Source organism: Mixophyes fleayi, chromosome 12, assembly GCF_038048845.1.
Source record: "Mixophyes fleayi isolate aMixFle1 chromosome 12, aMixFle1.hap1, whole genome shotgun sequence".
NCBI classification, from domain to species: Eukaryota; Metazoa; Chordata; class Amphibia; order Anura; family Limnodynastidae; genus Mixophyes; species Mixophyes fleayi.
In genome coordinates, this window is record NC_134413.1 from 29,606,550 (window position 1) to 29,623,895 (window position 17,346).

The 17,346-nt window shown below is 41.6% G+C and overlaps 1 protein-coding gene across 4 annotated transcripts in view; it reads right to left on the minus strand.

Annotated features, from left to right (window-relative positions):
• Positions 1-10,076: 10,076 nt before the first annotated feature.
• Positions 10,077-17,346, minus strand: part of NUMB (NUMB endocytic adaptor protein) — a 68,322-nt gene continuing 61,052 nt past the window's right edge. For 3 of the 4 annotated variants that reach the window (XM_075192498.1, XM_075192500.1, XM_075192497.1), the window contains 3 exons: positions 15,380-15,520; positions 14,507-14,674; positions 10,077-12,059 (listed from right to left, as the gene is read on the minus strand). In XM_075192498.1, coding sequence (XP_075048599.1) covers positions 11,347-12,059; positions 14,507-14,674; positions 15,380-15,520 — 1,022 coding nt within the window. In that variant the 3' untranslated portion in view covers positions 10,077-11,346. The remainder of the gene's footprint in view (positions 12,060-14,506; positions 14,675-15,379; positions 15,521-17,346) is intronic. The other variant, XM_075192501.1, reaches the window with a different exon arrangement.

The following is a 17,346-nucleotide window of genomic DNA, read 5'->3' on the forward strand; positions in this document are numbered from 1 at the left end:
CTGCGGTCATCTGCCCCAGGCTCCTTGCAATTAGATCCCAAAATGTCGTCAGCTGGCTGTTTTTGGCCCATACACTCTGACTTCTAGCCAATTAGCTCTAAAACATATATAGAACTAATTGGCTACAAAAATATGTAAAGGTGCCCGGCGTTTAATGGACACCTTTACATTTAAAACTTATCCATAGCACATAAAACTGTGTGACCCCTGCAGACTATTAGATGAAAACAATTAGGTTAAAACATTCATATATAGCCAAGTGTGGCACTGCATATTTAAATATCAAGGAGTACTGTATTAACGTTTTAACTGTGTGTGCCATAGTGGACAATCATTAATACTGTGATGAGGAAGTTGAGCATAGGAGGAGATCTGTAAGGAATCACAGGAAAGTATTGGATGGAACAAACCATTGCTGTGTGTACCCCCCCCCATCTCTACAATATTAATTTTAGATTCATAATAGAATGTTGATTGCTAATTTTTATTATGTAGTGCACTACTGGTTAATTAATATTTGTATGTTAACTGTTAATACGGGGCAGTAATTAAGTATGTGCTATATATTTATGTGTTGGGGAATATATTTATAAACTGATGCAGTCCTGTTTTGTTGCATAATTCATTTTCAACCTCTTCCGATTATACTATCTAAACATAAATAAACATGACCGTGAATTCAGCTAGAAAATTGTGTCTTCATAAGTCATAAATGTCAAGTAAACAGATAAGTCAGAATTACCTACAAATTCTTAAACAATCTTCAGACATTTTTTTTTTCTTACTTACTAGCATAACCAAAAACAAACATACGAAAAGCCAGCGACCCCTGCATGTTAGATGCAGTCCTATAAGAAGCATATCATCCATTCCTCTCTGCTTACCCATCACCATTAGCCAGATAACAAGAGAAGAGGGTTCCTGTATTTCCCAGATTCCAAAGTTAAGAGTTTTATTTTCATCTTATAATCAGAAATAATGAATACTGAAGAATACTAAATCACTGTAAAATTATTTACTAAAACAATTGACACATCTATGCAAAGATCAAATATTGGTGGGTTTTTTTTTTTCATTTTTTTTTTTTTTTTTTTGGAGTGTTTAGTATCATATTTTAAAGCGCCCATTGCCATATTAAAGTATGTATTGGCCATGTTTGTATTTTGGCAATAACTAGTTTTCATTGTGTATGTATAATAGTAATATAGAGTTTTTTTAGATGAATGAATACAGACTATTTAATGGTATTAACAACTTATATATCAAATTGGATGCTAAATATTCAATATATATATATACACTGATAATTATGACACTAAGGGGCATATTCAATTGTCCGGCTTCCCCGCCACGTTAAAACTACTACTGTTATTACGGTAATACTTAGCTGGATTTCAGCTCGCAGCTCAGGGAGCAGGATCATGTTGATTCTGAAGTAGCTATTAATGGAAGGTCGAATAAAAAGTGTAGTCTCTGGTGAGGGGATCAGAGATCCTCATTGCATCATGTAAATTGTGGAATTTTATGAAAATTCTGCAAGGTCTTAGAATTTACGATGTCCCTCTTGTCAGGCGCAATGCTTGGGGAAGAGGGTCTATCTAGACTAGGGGAGAGACTGATAGTGATGGATCAGCCACAATCCGCTTACCTTGTCTTACATGTATCAATACACATTTTGCCATTTAAAAACAAAAAACCTGCGTTGACCCTGGTTAGGGTCATAAATGTTCACAAACGTAAAGTAAATTGTTGAACTTGCCTATAAGGTTCAAAAATCTACCTTATTTATATTGGTATGAGAGTCGTAGTTGATGTGGAGAGTGAACTGAATCATCACCCCATGTCTCTTCTGGCTGTAGTCACAGAAATTATAGGTAAGCGGGAATCTGGAAGGCCGAAGTCCGGGGTGGAGGTGTTTGAGGAACTGGGTTTCTTGAAGGAAAACCAGGTCCCTCTTCACGGCATGAAGGGAGGTGTGGAGTTTGCAGCGCTTATGAGGGGGGGAGATAAACACTTACATTTTAGGATGAGACGTAAAGTACTGAGGTATTTTACGTAGGGTGAATCAGGAATTGAGACTGGAAGGCAAATGGCAGACACCAGTGACCAGAGAGGGAGAGGTAGCATGACAGCCTAGGATAAAAGGGCAGGGTGGGGGTGGCATCAGGAGAGGCAAAGGAGGACGGGTGGGTTGCATATCCACCTATGAAGCTGGAGGTGAGAAAGGAAGGATACCAGTGGTAGGGAGCAGGTTGCCAGGCGAGCCGTGTTGGGACCATGGGTGCCTGACACAGCAGAGTAGTGGGAGAGATGTGGGGGAATGGAAGTAGAGATGCCCCAGTTGTTTCAGCTCCAAATAGGCTAATATGGTGTGACAAGAAAAGAGACAGCGCGAGTCATAGTGGGGAACACAGAATGTGGGGGAGGGGGCAAGGCAAAGTGTCACTCACCCACAGCTGCAGCAGTGAAGATCCATGAAAGGGAGAAGCAGGGGATTCAGGCATTGAAGTGGTCCTGGATAGGAACTGGAGCAGAAGAGTCCATCAGCAGACAGCTGTTGAGTCAGAGATAGCGCTGAGGTCCATGATGGAGGCAGGTAAAAACAACTTTGGTGGAGGTGGGGAGAATCAGCAGCACAGGGCCGTGAAGTTGCAGCCCACTGGAAGGCACAGGTGGGATCCTGGGGCTCCAAAACTCAAACACTGCAGTGGCAGCACCAGGGGTTACAGAGTAGGCTCAAGGAGCATGGGCAATGTCTCTGGGAGCAGGGGAGACAGGCCAGGTTCAGGCAGGACACTAGGGCCAAGGGAGAGGAGGCCCAGTCTGAAGGTGGGGAACATACCGGAGCACACCTTGGAGTCCTGGGAACCCAAAGGAAGGGAGGATAACTGGGTGGATAGGGTGAGGTAGGTGTTGACATATTTGTATCCCTTGGTGCATGAATGCTTGAAAATACTACCAATTTTTATTTTTTTAATGTTTTGTCATTAATGACTTATTACCAGGTGACATAAATTGAATATTTTTTTCCTCTGTGCTTTGTTTTGTGACTTTAGGATACGTCCAATACATATGTGGAAAATACAGTGTCTTGTCTGTTTGAGCCAGGGGCGGATCTAGAAAAGTATCCTACCCGGGGCGATTTAGGGGGGGGGCGATTTAGGCCCCGCCCCCTTTTTGACTTCAAAGCTGCCGGCGGCTGCACAATATGTGCAGGTCCGCTTGGCAGTGACAATGTGCTGCCCGGCTGCTCTGTAATCCAATCCCTCTTCAGTTACTGTCTCAGGTGTCCCCTTGTAACTCTGTGTAGTTTTCTTAACCTCTCAGACTCCTGTCAGCTCTCTTTATTTCTCTCTAGCTAATCTTGCCATATTGAACGGTCACACTCATACTTGCTGCGACAGTCACACAGCAATGTTTCAAACCATACAATTTTATTGCAAAAAAATTCTAAATTGAATATCTAACAGGTCTAGCACAGGAACATCAAATATTACTCAACATTCCTGAGTTATAATTTTTTCATCTTAACATCTAGGGCTCTACATTTGTTTAAAGGGGAAAATGTGGTCCTTAGTACATTTTTGCCATGCAATAGTTGATTTTATAGACAGTCTCCTTCCTCTTAAGACAGGGCAATTTACCAGTTATGTTAATGTAGTCTGTAAAATGTATAAACAAAAGAATTGAAAAACAGGACTTCACAAAAGTAACTTTTCTAGAATGTGTTTTATGGAGTTAATTAAAATCACATTCATTTTCACTCATTAGCATAAGCACAAAATATTGAGGGTATAAAATTATAGAATATGAAATAGAGAGAAGGACCATCCTAAAGGTAACATTTCCATTCCATCTCATGTATACAATAATAAATATATTATTTTTATATACACATTTACTAGAACAGACAATTGCATGCAGAAATAAACCATAGTAAACAGATAACAGGCATCCATTCGATTTCACCCCGGGTAATGACTTTTTTTTAACCTAGCCTAGGCCAGATGTAAAATAAAGACCAATTGTCCTCCATGTTACGCTGGAACCGGTGGTCGTAGGAAAAAAAATAAAAAATGCATTCTCTTTTTGTCATCAACATCCATTCTAGTATTTCATGTATACGTCTTAAAAGAGGACTACCAAGTCCTATGTTCCATCTAGCCTGAGCTATAATCAGCAAGTGGTTGAATGCAGCTCAAACTTGTAATGCCATGTGTATGGTGACTATCCTGTGGGACAGGCCTGGACAACCTGTGGCTCTCCAGGTGTTGTGAAACTACAAGTCCCATCATCCTTTGCCATACAGGTTGTACAGGACTGCTGTAGAACTTGAGGCAAAATAAATCGGAGTAGATGAAATACAGAGAAGAAACATCTGCCTGTATGTATTAACCAGTATTGTTTTATTAATGTTTGTTCCCAAAAGCGCTACGGAATTTGCTGGTGCTATATAAATATTGATGATGAGTATAATTCACAATTTTCATCATCAACATTAATTTCCTTTCCTTGAAATACTCCATGGCAGCCCTTACAATGGGTTAATCCCTAATCAGCTAGTGTAGACAGGAAGAATTTTGTCCCACCTGACTCCTATATAAAAAAGGTAGCTACTCTTCTTCCTCAGTGTCTTTTGTAACTTCCCAAGCCGTCCTATAACATAACTGTCAGAACAAGGGTGGGAAAATATAGGGCTGCCATGGAGTATTTCAAGGAAAGGAAATAAACGGTGAGTACGATTCTCAATTTTCCTTTCCCTACTCCATGGCAGCCCTTACAATGGGATATACCAAAGCAATACCATAATCGGGAGGGCAATAAAACCAACACCTTAATAAGGTCAAACAGAAAATTTATTCACAGCGCTTGCTGGAGAATCTCTCTCAAACTGTGTCTCCTTAGAGACTGAAACATCAAGAAGATAATGCTTAGAGAAAGTGTGCATCGACAACCATCCTGCTGCCTTACAGATGCCGTTTGCCGATGCATGGGTTCTATGTGCCTAGAGGTCGCTACCACCCTAATTGAATGTGCCTTCAGTATCCTAGGTACTTCACGCCCTTTTCCCCCTGTATGCCTGTGCAATCACTTCTCTGATCCACTTTGCCAATGTGGGTTTCGATGGGGCATGGCTTTTGCGAGGACCTTCAGGAAGTCCAAATAGTTGCTTTATCAAAACAAAAAAATCTTGGGAAGACAATGTAAGCAGATATAGCTCTCACCACATCTAGAGTATTGAGACGTGCTTCGTCAATATTAGTGGGATGAGGGTAAAGAGATGGCAGAATAAATTCTTGATTGATGTGGAAGGAAGATACAACCTTGGGTAGATACTCCGGATTCGTCCTCAAAATTACTTTATCCTCATCGATACTCAGGAAGGGTTCTTCACACCATAACGCATGTCCCCTATGCGAGGAGCCGAAGTGATTGCCACCAAAAGAGCACCTTCAGAGTCAGCCACCTGATAGATAGATATGTCTTGCAAGGGTTCAAAAGGATAAGCTGTTAAGGCGTCCAAGACAATATTAAAAGGTCCCAAGGGGCTAAGAATGGTTTCAGCCTCGGTCGTAACCTCTTCAGTGCCTGAAAAAACTGGAAGACAAGACCTTGAGATGATAGCTTAATATCAAGAAGGATGCTAAGAGCAGATACATGCACCTTTAACGTAGCGGGTGTTCGAGTTTCTCAAAGATGGTTTTGTTAAAGGACTAACATCTGGCACACTGACAGACAATCCTTCGCCTTGTCCCTTGCCCAACAAATAAATTTTTTCCAAATTCTGTAATAAATCATAGAGGAATTCTTTTCCCTGGCCTGAATTAGAATGTCTATTACTTCATCTGAGACCCCATTGGATTTCAGCAATTGACTCTCAGTTTCCACACCATTACAATCAGGGAGTTTGGATTTGGATGTAAAACTGGACCCCGGTGTATGAGGTGAGGTCTGGCCTGACCAGTAACGGCCATGGATGTTCCAGCAACATTTTCTGTGCTACAGCAAACCAAGAACGACTCGGCCATGCCAGGAGGACTGCTATCATCTCCACCTTCTCTTTCCTCCCTTTCCAGTCATCACTCAGGTACTCGGGAAAATAAGGAAACACATACCCCAGCTTGAAGTTCCACTTCATTGACAGGGCATCTATCTCTATTGCCCTGTTGTCTCTGTGACGGGAGTAGAAGAGGGGTACCTTGGCATTGCTTCCTGTGGCCATCAGGTCTATCTGTGGCGTTCCAAATCTGCGTTGTATAAGTTGAAAAACTTCTTTGTGCAGCTCCCCTCTCTTGGGTGGACTTGGTGTCTGCTTAAGTAGTCTGCCACTACGTTGTCTTTGCCTGCTACGTGAAGGGCTGAGAGAGATTTCAGGTTTGCCTCTGCCCATTCCATTAATGCGGTTATTTCGGCCAACATTGGCCTGCTCTTGGTACCACCTTGCTTGTTTAAGAAGGCTACCACAGTCCTTGGTGCTTGGTTCGTAGGTATGGCTGGAAGTACTGGATCGCACGCCAGACCGCTCTCATCTCCAAGATGTTTCCCTGAAGAAATCTCTCTTCGTCTCGCCAAGTGCCCTACGTGACCATAGCTTGCATGTGAGCATCCCAGCCTACTGAACTGGCGTCTGTGGTAAGGACACACCAGTCTGGTTCCGAGAGAGTCACACCTTGCTTTCTCAGGCCTGGGAGCTGCCACCATTGTAAGGACAGTCTTGACGATCTTGAGAGGTTGACTTTGGAACCTAGAAACCCCACTGTACGATCCTGTTGCGCAAAGAGGTCTGCTTGAAGATCTCTCATATGCCATCTTGCCCACGGGAGGATTCCTATTGTTGAGGAAAACATTCCTAGGAGGCGCAGACATGTTCGCGCTGACACACAAGGTTGAATTTGAACTTGGTGCGCTAAGGCCTGGATTTTGTTCATCCTTTCTTGAGAGGCAGACTTTGTCCGTTCTTGTATTTATTTGCACTCCTAGAAACACAAGCTGTTGCGATCTGTCAGATGGCTTTTTGATACATTGACTAACCAACCATGCTGTTGCAGAAACTGGATTACTTGGGCTGTAACCTCCAAGGCTGCTCCTTCTGACTTTGCCGAAATTAGAACATCGTCCAGATACCACCACAAAGTCACTCCTCTTTCCCTGAGTGCCACTATGAGAACTATAAGGACCTTGGTGAATGTTCTTGGAGACGTGGAAAGGCCAAACGGGAGACAAGTGAACTGGAAGTTACGTCCTTTAATGCAAAATCTCAGAAACTTCTGGTGAGGAGATGTGATTGGAATATGGATATATGCATCTTTTAAGTCTATTGCCATCAGAAAATCCTATTTCCACCGCCTTCAGAATTGTGTTGACAGATTCCATACGAAAATGTCTTGCTCGCACATAGCAGCTGAGAGCCCTTAAATCTAGCACTGTCCTGAAGGCACCTGATGGTTTCTGGACGAGGCATAGTCTGGAATAGAACCCCATGTTTTCCTGACTTGACGGTACTGGTACGATAGCTTTTGTTTTCACCAGGCCTCTTTCCTGCAATGCCTGCTGTTCTAGGAAGGATGAAGGACTTCTTGACTGAATAAACTTGTTTCCTACAGGGTAGGTATCGAATTCTATGGCATAGCTCTTGGTAAATATCTCCTCTTGTGTGGTCTGAATCCAAACTTTTGCAAAGCATGATATCCTGCCGCCCACTGGAGCTAGTGGAGACTGGATCTGTAGACAGTCATTAGATCTTTGCTGTCCTTGTTTCCCCCTTTTTGGTCTGAAGGGACAAAAGGACTGTCTTGCCATATTATCCTGATGCCTAGAATATTGTCTCCCTGGCCTATAGGCACGGGCCTCCTTGAACTGTTGTTTTGGAGAATAAGAGAGAAAACATCTCACCTTTCTGTCCTGTGGTAGACGATTGGCATTGCCACTTGCTAGCCTCTGCATTAGATTATTCAGTTTTTCATCAAACAAGAAACTGCCTTCATATGGAAGTGTTGTCAAACAGCTTTTAGATTGATGATCTTCTGCCCACGGACGTAGCCAGAGCGCCCTTCTTGCTACAACCTCCGAGGTCATGCTCCTGGAAGAAAAAACAATCGTATCCAATGAAGCTTCACACAGGAAGTCAATGCTTTTCTGCATAAACTAAGGATTTAAGAAGATACAGACATTGAGGATAAGATAAATAGATTGTATGTAGAGTACTGGCCCACAGCCTCAGGGCTCTAGCTACCGACGCCATGGCTATCCCAGACTTTAGAGTTATGCCTGAGGAGATGTGTAATTTCCATTCTCCTATCCATAGCATCTTTTGATGGTCCCCCATCATCCCATGGGATAGTAGTCCTTGGGGATAAGCCAGGTATGGCTGAATCCACCTTAGGCACAGAACACTATTTCAGCACATCTTCATCCTGAAAAGGGTACATACGAGTCTCCACATATTAGGATTACTCTTGTCCAAAGCCTGACATTCTTTAGCAATCAAGTCTTTAACCACCTTATGCGTATGAAACACTCTAGACTTTACTTGGTGCTCTGAAAACAATGCATTCTGCGATTTGATTGGTATTGCTGGCTCTTCAATATCTAAAGATATGTTAATATGTCTAAGTATAACATTCATAGTATCCAAATTGTAAACATCCTGGGATCCTCTTTCACTTCATCCTCACCGACTCTGAAACATTCAGTTCTGCTCAGGAATGGTATTCGGAGGACGGCCCTGGCCTCATTTCCTCCATATCTTCTGCTATAGGGATCCTGTCCCTTATTGTTCTCTGTTCTGGGGCCTCCTGATACTCTTGCATTGTTTTAACCATCCATGAAAAGAACTGCTTAAATTGTTCATGGGTGCCAGGCTCCTGTACCGTTTCTGGGGTACATGAAACACATAACGGATCAGTACAATCTTCCAATAAACTGCCATCACAAGCTGCACATACACAAATCTTCAGTTTATATTTCCTTTTTCCCTGCACAAGCTCCACAGAGATACTGTAGACAATAGAAAAAAGGAACTAAGTAACCTATCCTAAGAGTAACCAAATACCCCTTTTTAAGGGCTTACCTTGGGGTGTCCTTCAGTTTGTTTGGAGATGGGCTCCTGGTCCATAGTGCATTTATCCAGGTAGCTGCTAGGTTCTGCGGCATTAAACACCAAGCCAATACTGAGCTTCATAAATGGGCTGCAGCTGCTCAACACAGTGCCTGCTTTTGACATCAACCAAGTGAGCCTTTAGCAGATTACCCCACCCGTTTCCAGGTGAGGTAAACGAGGAATAGCGCTGCCGGCCACCTGTTAGCGCACGTCTCCACGTGCGCGCGCCCGTGTCCTCATATGCACGCGCAACTTCCAAGTGTGCACGCCCGCCGGCAGTCTTGCTAAACGTCAAAGAGGCAGACTTGTCCGGCACTTGCCCTGCTGGTGCTGTCCTCCACACAGCCAGCTCAGAGGAAAGACAGAAAACCTCCAGGTAAGCACTCTTGAATAAAATAAAAAATAAAACAAACACTCACTACACTACCTGTCCTATACACTGCTGAGACAGGAAGAAAAGACACAGAGAGAGGATGAGCTACATTATATAGGAGCCAGGTGGGACAAAATTCTTCCTGTCTACACTAGCTGATTAGGGATTAACCCATTGTAAGGGCTGCCATGGAGTAGGGAAAGGAAAATGTATTTACATTGCTTACCATTGACATGTAAGAAAAAAATGCAAGATTGATCTGCGCTATTATAACAAAAAAGGACATATATTGTAATCCCTCAAAACCCATTAGCATTCTTCTAGGAAGAAAAAAAACTAAACATTTCCAGTGTGTTGGAATTAACAGACTTCAATTCAGTCATTTAAAGTTTGTTATTTTGTTCTTCTGAAACCAGTAGACAAAAGACACTGCTTGCAAATCTGCTTTACTGGGAAACACTCTGCATTCTAGCAAATCACTGGACAATGTATCACAGAACATTTTATTTTACAGGTTAAAAGCCAGTATCATTTAACACACACTGGATAAAAGGTCCAAATAAGAAACAAGAGAGAAACACAAAGCAGTAGGGGAGAAAGTAATTATTTTCCACCACCAATGTTTATTCTGTTAAAGTAAATCAGTACAAATATACACATATATGACCAAGAGTGAAAGATACGGATAAAGATGATTCTCTGTGAATTGAGGTATACAAGAAGCAATGAACAAAAAGGAGAACACCGAAATAGTGGAAAAAGTCTAACATAAAAACAAAACAAAACTTCAAATAAAAAGAAAAAAAAAGGCTTTATAGGTAAATAGATATACTGTGCATATTTAGATCATAGTGGTATTAAAACTCTAAACTGCATATATTAATATATATGAGAAAGTATATATTAATATACAAAACATATAAAACATATGTATAAAACAAAAGACCAGCAGTTTGTCAAAAGAAACAACATTTATAAAGATAATACATACATATATATAATATATTTTAGGCAAGATTTAAATGTGGAAGGAGAAATGAGACAGGCGGTCTGCAATGGCTTTAACACCATGCAAATACTCTTCTTTAATTTGCTGTGTTTTTCTTCAAATTACAATAGAGATATTCCACTGTTCTTGATTGTTTAAACAATTTGCTACTTACAGCTGATGGTGACTTACGGCAAATTAAGATAAAACCACAGGCAGTCCAGTTTTGTTTTATATAAGAATTAGCAGCTAAATCATATTATATACAATTACTAGCAACTGAACCCTCATTTTATTTTAAACTTTGGCAAAATTACTTACAAACTTATACAACCATTAATTAAACCAAAACTATTTAAAATATCTGTAATGCATAAAAATAAAGATTTTGGCTTTATACCCTTGTCTGCCAGTCGGGTGCAGCAACTCAATGCTTTAAAATGCATTGCAGCCCCCATTTGTCCAGCAGGTCAGAGTTTAACATGTCCCCCATAGAACCCTCTCAAACTTTCTATGTACATATATATTCTCTTATATCAACGTGGAAGCTCAGGCACTACTACACTGCTTTGCAGAGTCGTTTCTCTGGTATGTAGCCATGTTTCTTAGTTGTGTTTTTATTTTTTTTATTGAAAAAATAAGAAGTCCATATATTTTTTTTTCTTTAATCCCATGACCACAGTAGAGAATCTCCCGATTCAGTTTGCTAGGGAAGCCTATGAAAGATCGGGAGAAAGAACAGTCTTTTCCCCTACATCATATAGTTTTTGATGAGTATCGCAGCTTTCATGCCCATCATTGGTCCGTTTCTAATATATCCTATAGAGATTTTTTATGAGAAAAATATCGGCATCCTTAGACAAGTCCCCAATGTCCCCCACTGCTTTAAAGTTCTATTTCAAAGGTCTTCTGGAGATCGCTGGAGAAGGGGTTTGTTGGGGAAGGGTTTCCACAAACTTTTGATTTACTTTCTAAAGCAGCCCATTGGGCTTCAAAAGGATCTATAGCTGAAGATGGTGGATCTTGCTGGTGTCTGGCACCCAAATCCCAACCACTGGTCTCAACCCCATTGAACGCCATTGAACCATTTTGTTGTTTGGGAGCTGGTTTGAAGAAAGGACTGCTTGTTGTGCTGTTTGTCTCGTAGGTCGGGAACGTCTGCTGCTTCACTATACCTGGAGATGGCTTCTGCTGATAGACTTGTGGGTGACCTGCCGCTCCAAAAACATTAGCAACCATCTGTGAAGGTGTGATGCCTACAACCGGAACACTGGAAACTGGGTAGCTCATTCCATTCGCCACAGCGTAAGGTTGCTGCACAGACATGAATGTAGGTGGCAAACCTGGGACTATAGCGACTGCCACTGGTGGTGGAGCTATGAAAGTATTTGCTGGGTAAGGCTGAGTGGGATTTGGTGCAGCAACAACAGAGTGTAGAAGAGGCGGAGCTTGGATCACGGGGGCGGGGGCAGGGACAGGTGACTGCCTTTGCTGAGCTTTAACAGTTTTGGACACCTCTTCAAGCCAGCGGTCTGCTTCTGAAGGAGTTCGCTTGTGGTTTGACTGGATTAGAGTGGACGTGGATACAAACTGGGGCCCTGCAAAAAAAACAAGATATAAAATACTAAAGAAGGGGGAAACACAAAGCTGTATGAAGGAGGTCTCAGAACATTAGATTTTCCTGAATAGGTTTGCATGCCACTAATCATGTTCTCCTGCCTACATGCCCAACGTCACATGAAATGAGCACATGCATTTTAGTTGGTTCTGTCCATCCCTGGTCATGACCTGTTCCCTCAAAATAAGATATAGAATAAAAACTAATTGAAATGTTGCAGACAGCACTGCTGCCCATTGTCAAATTACACCGTAATCACAATAAGAAAAACAGTTTAAAAATGCACCAGTTTAAAAATAACTGAAAAGCGCCATATTTATAAAAACCGTAATAGCTAGTTTTATAAAATATTCCCACACATATGCAAATATATTTATGCAAGTCTGTGGATACTAGTAACCTTTTAAAAATAACCTATTTAAAATGTAGAAACATGAATCTCTGCCCTTAATGACAAATCCTTAGCATTTGACCAAGCTATTCTAACAGCAGTGAAAGTATTCACTGTTTCTATTGAGAACATGCACTATATGGGACAAAAGTATGTGGACACCCTTTCTTATTAGTGAGTTTGGCCATTTCAGCAACACCCATTGCTAACATACAGCCATGCAATCTCTATAGTCGAACGGTGGCAGTATAATGGGTCATACTGAAGAGCACAGTGACTTTCAACATAGCACTTCCATGGGATACCCCTTTCAAAGTCAGTTTGAAAAAGTTCTGCCCTGCCTGAGTTCCCACGGTCTACTGTAACTGCTCTTAAGTGGAAAAGTCTAGGGGCTAGATTTACTAAACTGCAGGTTTGAAAAAGTGGAGATGTTGCCTATAGCAACCAATCAGATTCTAGCTGTCATTTATTTAGTACATTCTGCAAAATGACAGCTTGAATCTGATTGGTTGCTATAGGCAACATCTCCACTTTTTCAAACCCGCAGTTTAGTAAATATACCCCTAGGAGCGACAACAGCTCACAGAACAGCACTGCAGAGTGCTCAAGCACATAGGGCCTGAGTCATTAAGTCAGATAGTGAGCTCAGCGTGCGATTTTGGTTAAACTGCACGTAACTCGACTCCCGACGTCAACAAGGAATGGATCTAAAGATAGGTGTGTGAGGACTACGGGTGTATGTTTACTCTGCTCTACTAGACAAGACTCTAAAGCGTGATAGTCTGTCCTCTGTTGCAACACTGCACTACAGGGTTCTAAACTGCCTCTGGAAGCAAAGTCAACACAGGAACGGTTTGTCTGGAGCTTCAGGGATTGGGTTTCCATGACCGAGCAGCCACACAAAAGCCTCGGATACCCATGAGCAATGCCAAACGTCAACTAGAATGGTGTAAAGCACCATGCCAATGAACTCTGAAACAGTAGAACCGTGTATCCTGGAGTGATGAATCACGCTTCAATATCTGGCACTCTGGAGAATGAATTGTGTTTGGCCGATGCCAAGAGAGTGCTTCTCATTTGAATGCATACAACCAACTGTAAAATTTGGTGGAGGAGGAAAAATGGCCTAGGCCCCTTAGTTCCAGTGAAGGGAAATATTAATGCTGCAGCATACATTAACATTCTAGAGAATTGTGTGCTTCCAACTTTGTGGCAACAGTTTGGGGAAGGCTTTTTCCCGATTCAGCATGACAATGCCCTGTGCACAAAAGCGATGTCAATCAAAAAACGGATTCCCGAGTTTGGTCTAGAAAGGCTTGACTGGCCTGCACAGAGCCCTGACCTCAAACTAACCACCACCATTGGGATGAATTATAACACAGACCTTATTGCCCAACATCAGTGCCCGAACTCACTAATGCTCTTGTGGCTGAATGAATGCAAAATCTCACAGCCATATTCCAAAATGTAGATGAACGCTTCTGAGAAGAGTGGAGGCCATTATAGCTGTGGGACCGGCCAATAATACCAATGAAATGTTCTCACACATATGGATGTGATGTTCCGGTGTCCACATACTTTTGGCCATGTGATGCGAGTATATTCTTAGTAATTCAGGTCTGTGTATTGGAGGTACACAGGCTGAATGTGGCTCTTCAAAGTGTTTGCTGACCCTAGCTTCTTGACCTCTACAGCCGCGATTTCCAACTTATTTCCTGTCGTTACACCGCTATACTCTACCTTACAGCTTTCCATGTAGTGGACATGACTATTTAACATAGTATATGTAGCCCTTATTATGGAAAAACAAGGACAGCACCGTGTGAATGTAATTAGATGTCCATATGACAATGGGACTGTGAAATAGCAGACTTTGAAGGGACATGGTTTTAATATTCAATAAGTAGCTTTTACTTCTGTGCACAGTGTACTGTATCTTACCAAGATGAAAACACTTATGCACAATCCAAGCATAACGATGGTTCTCTGCATATATGCAGTGTGAAACACTAATCTACCATCTAATGTTCTCTTACCAACTACAGAGGCCACAGGCGGTGCTCCACTGCTAGCAACCTGTGGGGCAGATGCTGTAGGAGCACTAGCCCACGGATTGGTCTCACGAACAGGTGCTGCTGCGGGTGCCACAGACACTTGAGCAGACTTAGTAGCAGGCAACGTGAATGCAGAGGCAGTGCCATTTACTGAAACATGACAATGAAGAGGTTAGTCCATGCACATGACAGAAGCAGAGACTAAAATACATAGAGAAAGCAGATTATTTAGCTTGGTACTGAAATCCCTGAAAGATGTGAAACACTGCAGGTTAAATAGTAAAGTGTTACATATGATATATGCGTGAAAAGGACATAAAGGCAGAAAAGCCAAACAGCTAGCTCTTTAAAACCTAAAATGATACAATCTTCCCCCCTCAACTCTGGTAACAGCCATTCTTATGTAAAGAAATTATTATTTTTTTTTTAAAATGTATATTTTATAATCATCTTTACATGTGTTCACCATCTACAATAAGTTTTTAAGCGAATGTAAATGAGTGAGTAATGTAGGGGAGGAGCCACTACCAAAGTTGAGGGAAGACGTGACAAAGACAAGATAAGAAGAAATGTACAACAAAAACACAAACTGCAAGAAAATCAGTAATTATTGTGATGTTTTCTACAAACTTATAAATTATTTTTAGTTATGTCCATGAATTAACATTTTTCTAACAATATCCTGTATTAAATCTTTTACTCTATTCTCCATCTCCCAGAACTGTAACAGCCAGAACTGAATGTACTGCGAGGGTTATGTTCATACATTCTTTGTTAGTATGATGAATATCCTGACAAATATATCATTACAGCGAGTAGACAGTGTGGTCCATACGAAGCTTCTACAGTACAGACCTTCGAATGGTGGAGACTGTGGGGTGGTGGGTTTGTTCATGGGTGCTGAAGTGAAGGGGTCTTCAGGTGGAGCACTGAAAGTGCTGGTGATTTGGGAGCACAAGGCGCTAATGCTGTCAGTCTCTCCTTCCATCTCGGCTACTGAAATACATTATAAGGCGCATTCAGAGAGAGTTTGATAACAAGAAAATGCAAAAATACAGAACAATGAAAGATGATACTAAAAGAAAAAACAGTCATAAATAAAATAAAGAGAAGATTGTTATACCTAGGGTCTACTCACAATACATTTTCTATAGAGAAGATCAGAGTTTAGAGGCTTGGGGCCTGATTCAGAGTGAGACTTGCACCTGTTTGTGGAGCTTAGATTTGCTTTCTTTGCCCAGTGCATGCTCAGAAACTTAATGTACACAGATACGGCTTCAGACCTGCGACTTTTTGGCACTTAAAACTCCTGAGGCGGAGGGAAGGGTTGTCCTAATGAAGGTAATGTACAGTGAGGGCGTGATCAAGCAGTAGTCTACAGATTCAGACTGAGGAGGAGGGAAGGGGTGTCCTAATGAAGGTAATGTACAGTGAGGGCGTGATCAAGCAGTAGTCTACAGATTCAGACTGAGGCGGAGGGAAGGGTTGTCCTAATGAAGGTAATGTACAGTGAGGGCGTGATCAAGCAGTAGTCTACAGATTCAGACTGAGGCGGAGGGAAGGGTTGTCCTAATGAAGGTAATGTACAGTGAGGACGTGATCAAGCAGTAGTTTACAGATTCAGACTGAGGCGGAGGGAAGGGTTGTCCTAATGAAGGTAATGTACAGTGAGGGCGTGATCAAGCAGTAGTTTACAGATTCAGACTGAGGAGGAGGGAAGGGGTGTCCTAATGAAGGTAATGTACAGTAAGGGCGTGATCAAGCAGTAGTCTACAGATTCAGACTGAGGAGGAGGGAAGGGGTGTCCTAATGAAGGTAATGTACAGTGAGGGCGTGATCAAGCAGTAGTCTACAGATTCAGACTGAGGAGGAGGGAAGGGGTGTCCTAATGAAGGTAATGTACAGTGAGGGCGTGATCAAGCAGTAGTCTACAGATTCAGACTGAGGAGGAGGGAAGGGGTGTCCTAATGAAGGTAATGTACAGTGAGGACGTGATCAAGCAGTAGTTTACAGATTCAGACTACGGCGTAGTTGCAGATACCACTGAAAATGATTTACTTTCGGGTGGTCAGGGGCAGGTGTAAGAATTGGATGATGACGATGAACAACCGAACTAGATAACTGATTGTATTTAGAGGTTTGCCAATAATTTGAAGATATTTATAGGAGACTTTAGTAGTTGTTTGGCCATAGATTACAATTTGTACGCATGTTGGGAAGTCATTACTACTGTATTAAGGTATTCAGGTTTAAATGATGCTTCATAGCAATTGCATTCGTAACATAAAATAAAATGTTTAGCACATGTTTTTTAAGTTGGACGTAAGCGTCTGAGGGATATTTGTTGTCAAGCGGACGCATCTTCAGCTGTGGATAAGACGTACATACACATACATTTGGACCCAACTTCACTTATCACAAGTTACACTTACTCTCCACTCAATCAGGCCCCTACTAAAGTCTGCTTCACAGAACACTGTAAACTATTTGTATCCAGTGTTCTGCAACCATACCTAGAGATCTGTACTTCTAGCAGTAGGATAACACTGGTAAGGAATTAAGCAACATTAACCCTGTAATAGTGATATCAGCAAATCACTGCCTGCCAAGTAAAACACTTAATAAAAATTTGCATTTTATGACTGCTTGGATAAGAAAACATTCCAGGCACATGTAAACTAAACAAATAGCTGGACTGATTTACACACTGTATTTTCCACAAATTAATTCAATCAGAAGGTAGAGAATAATTCTCATTTATACTGGTGCTGTTCAAACCAGAAAAAAATGATTTAATGACCCCTAAAAACTAAATTTTAGTC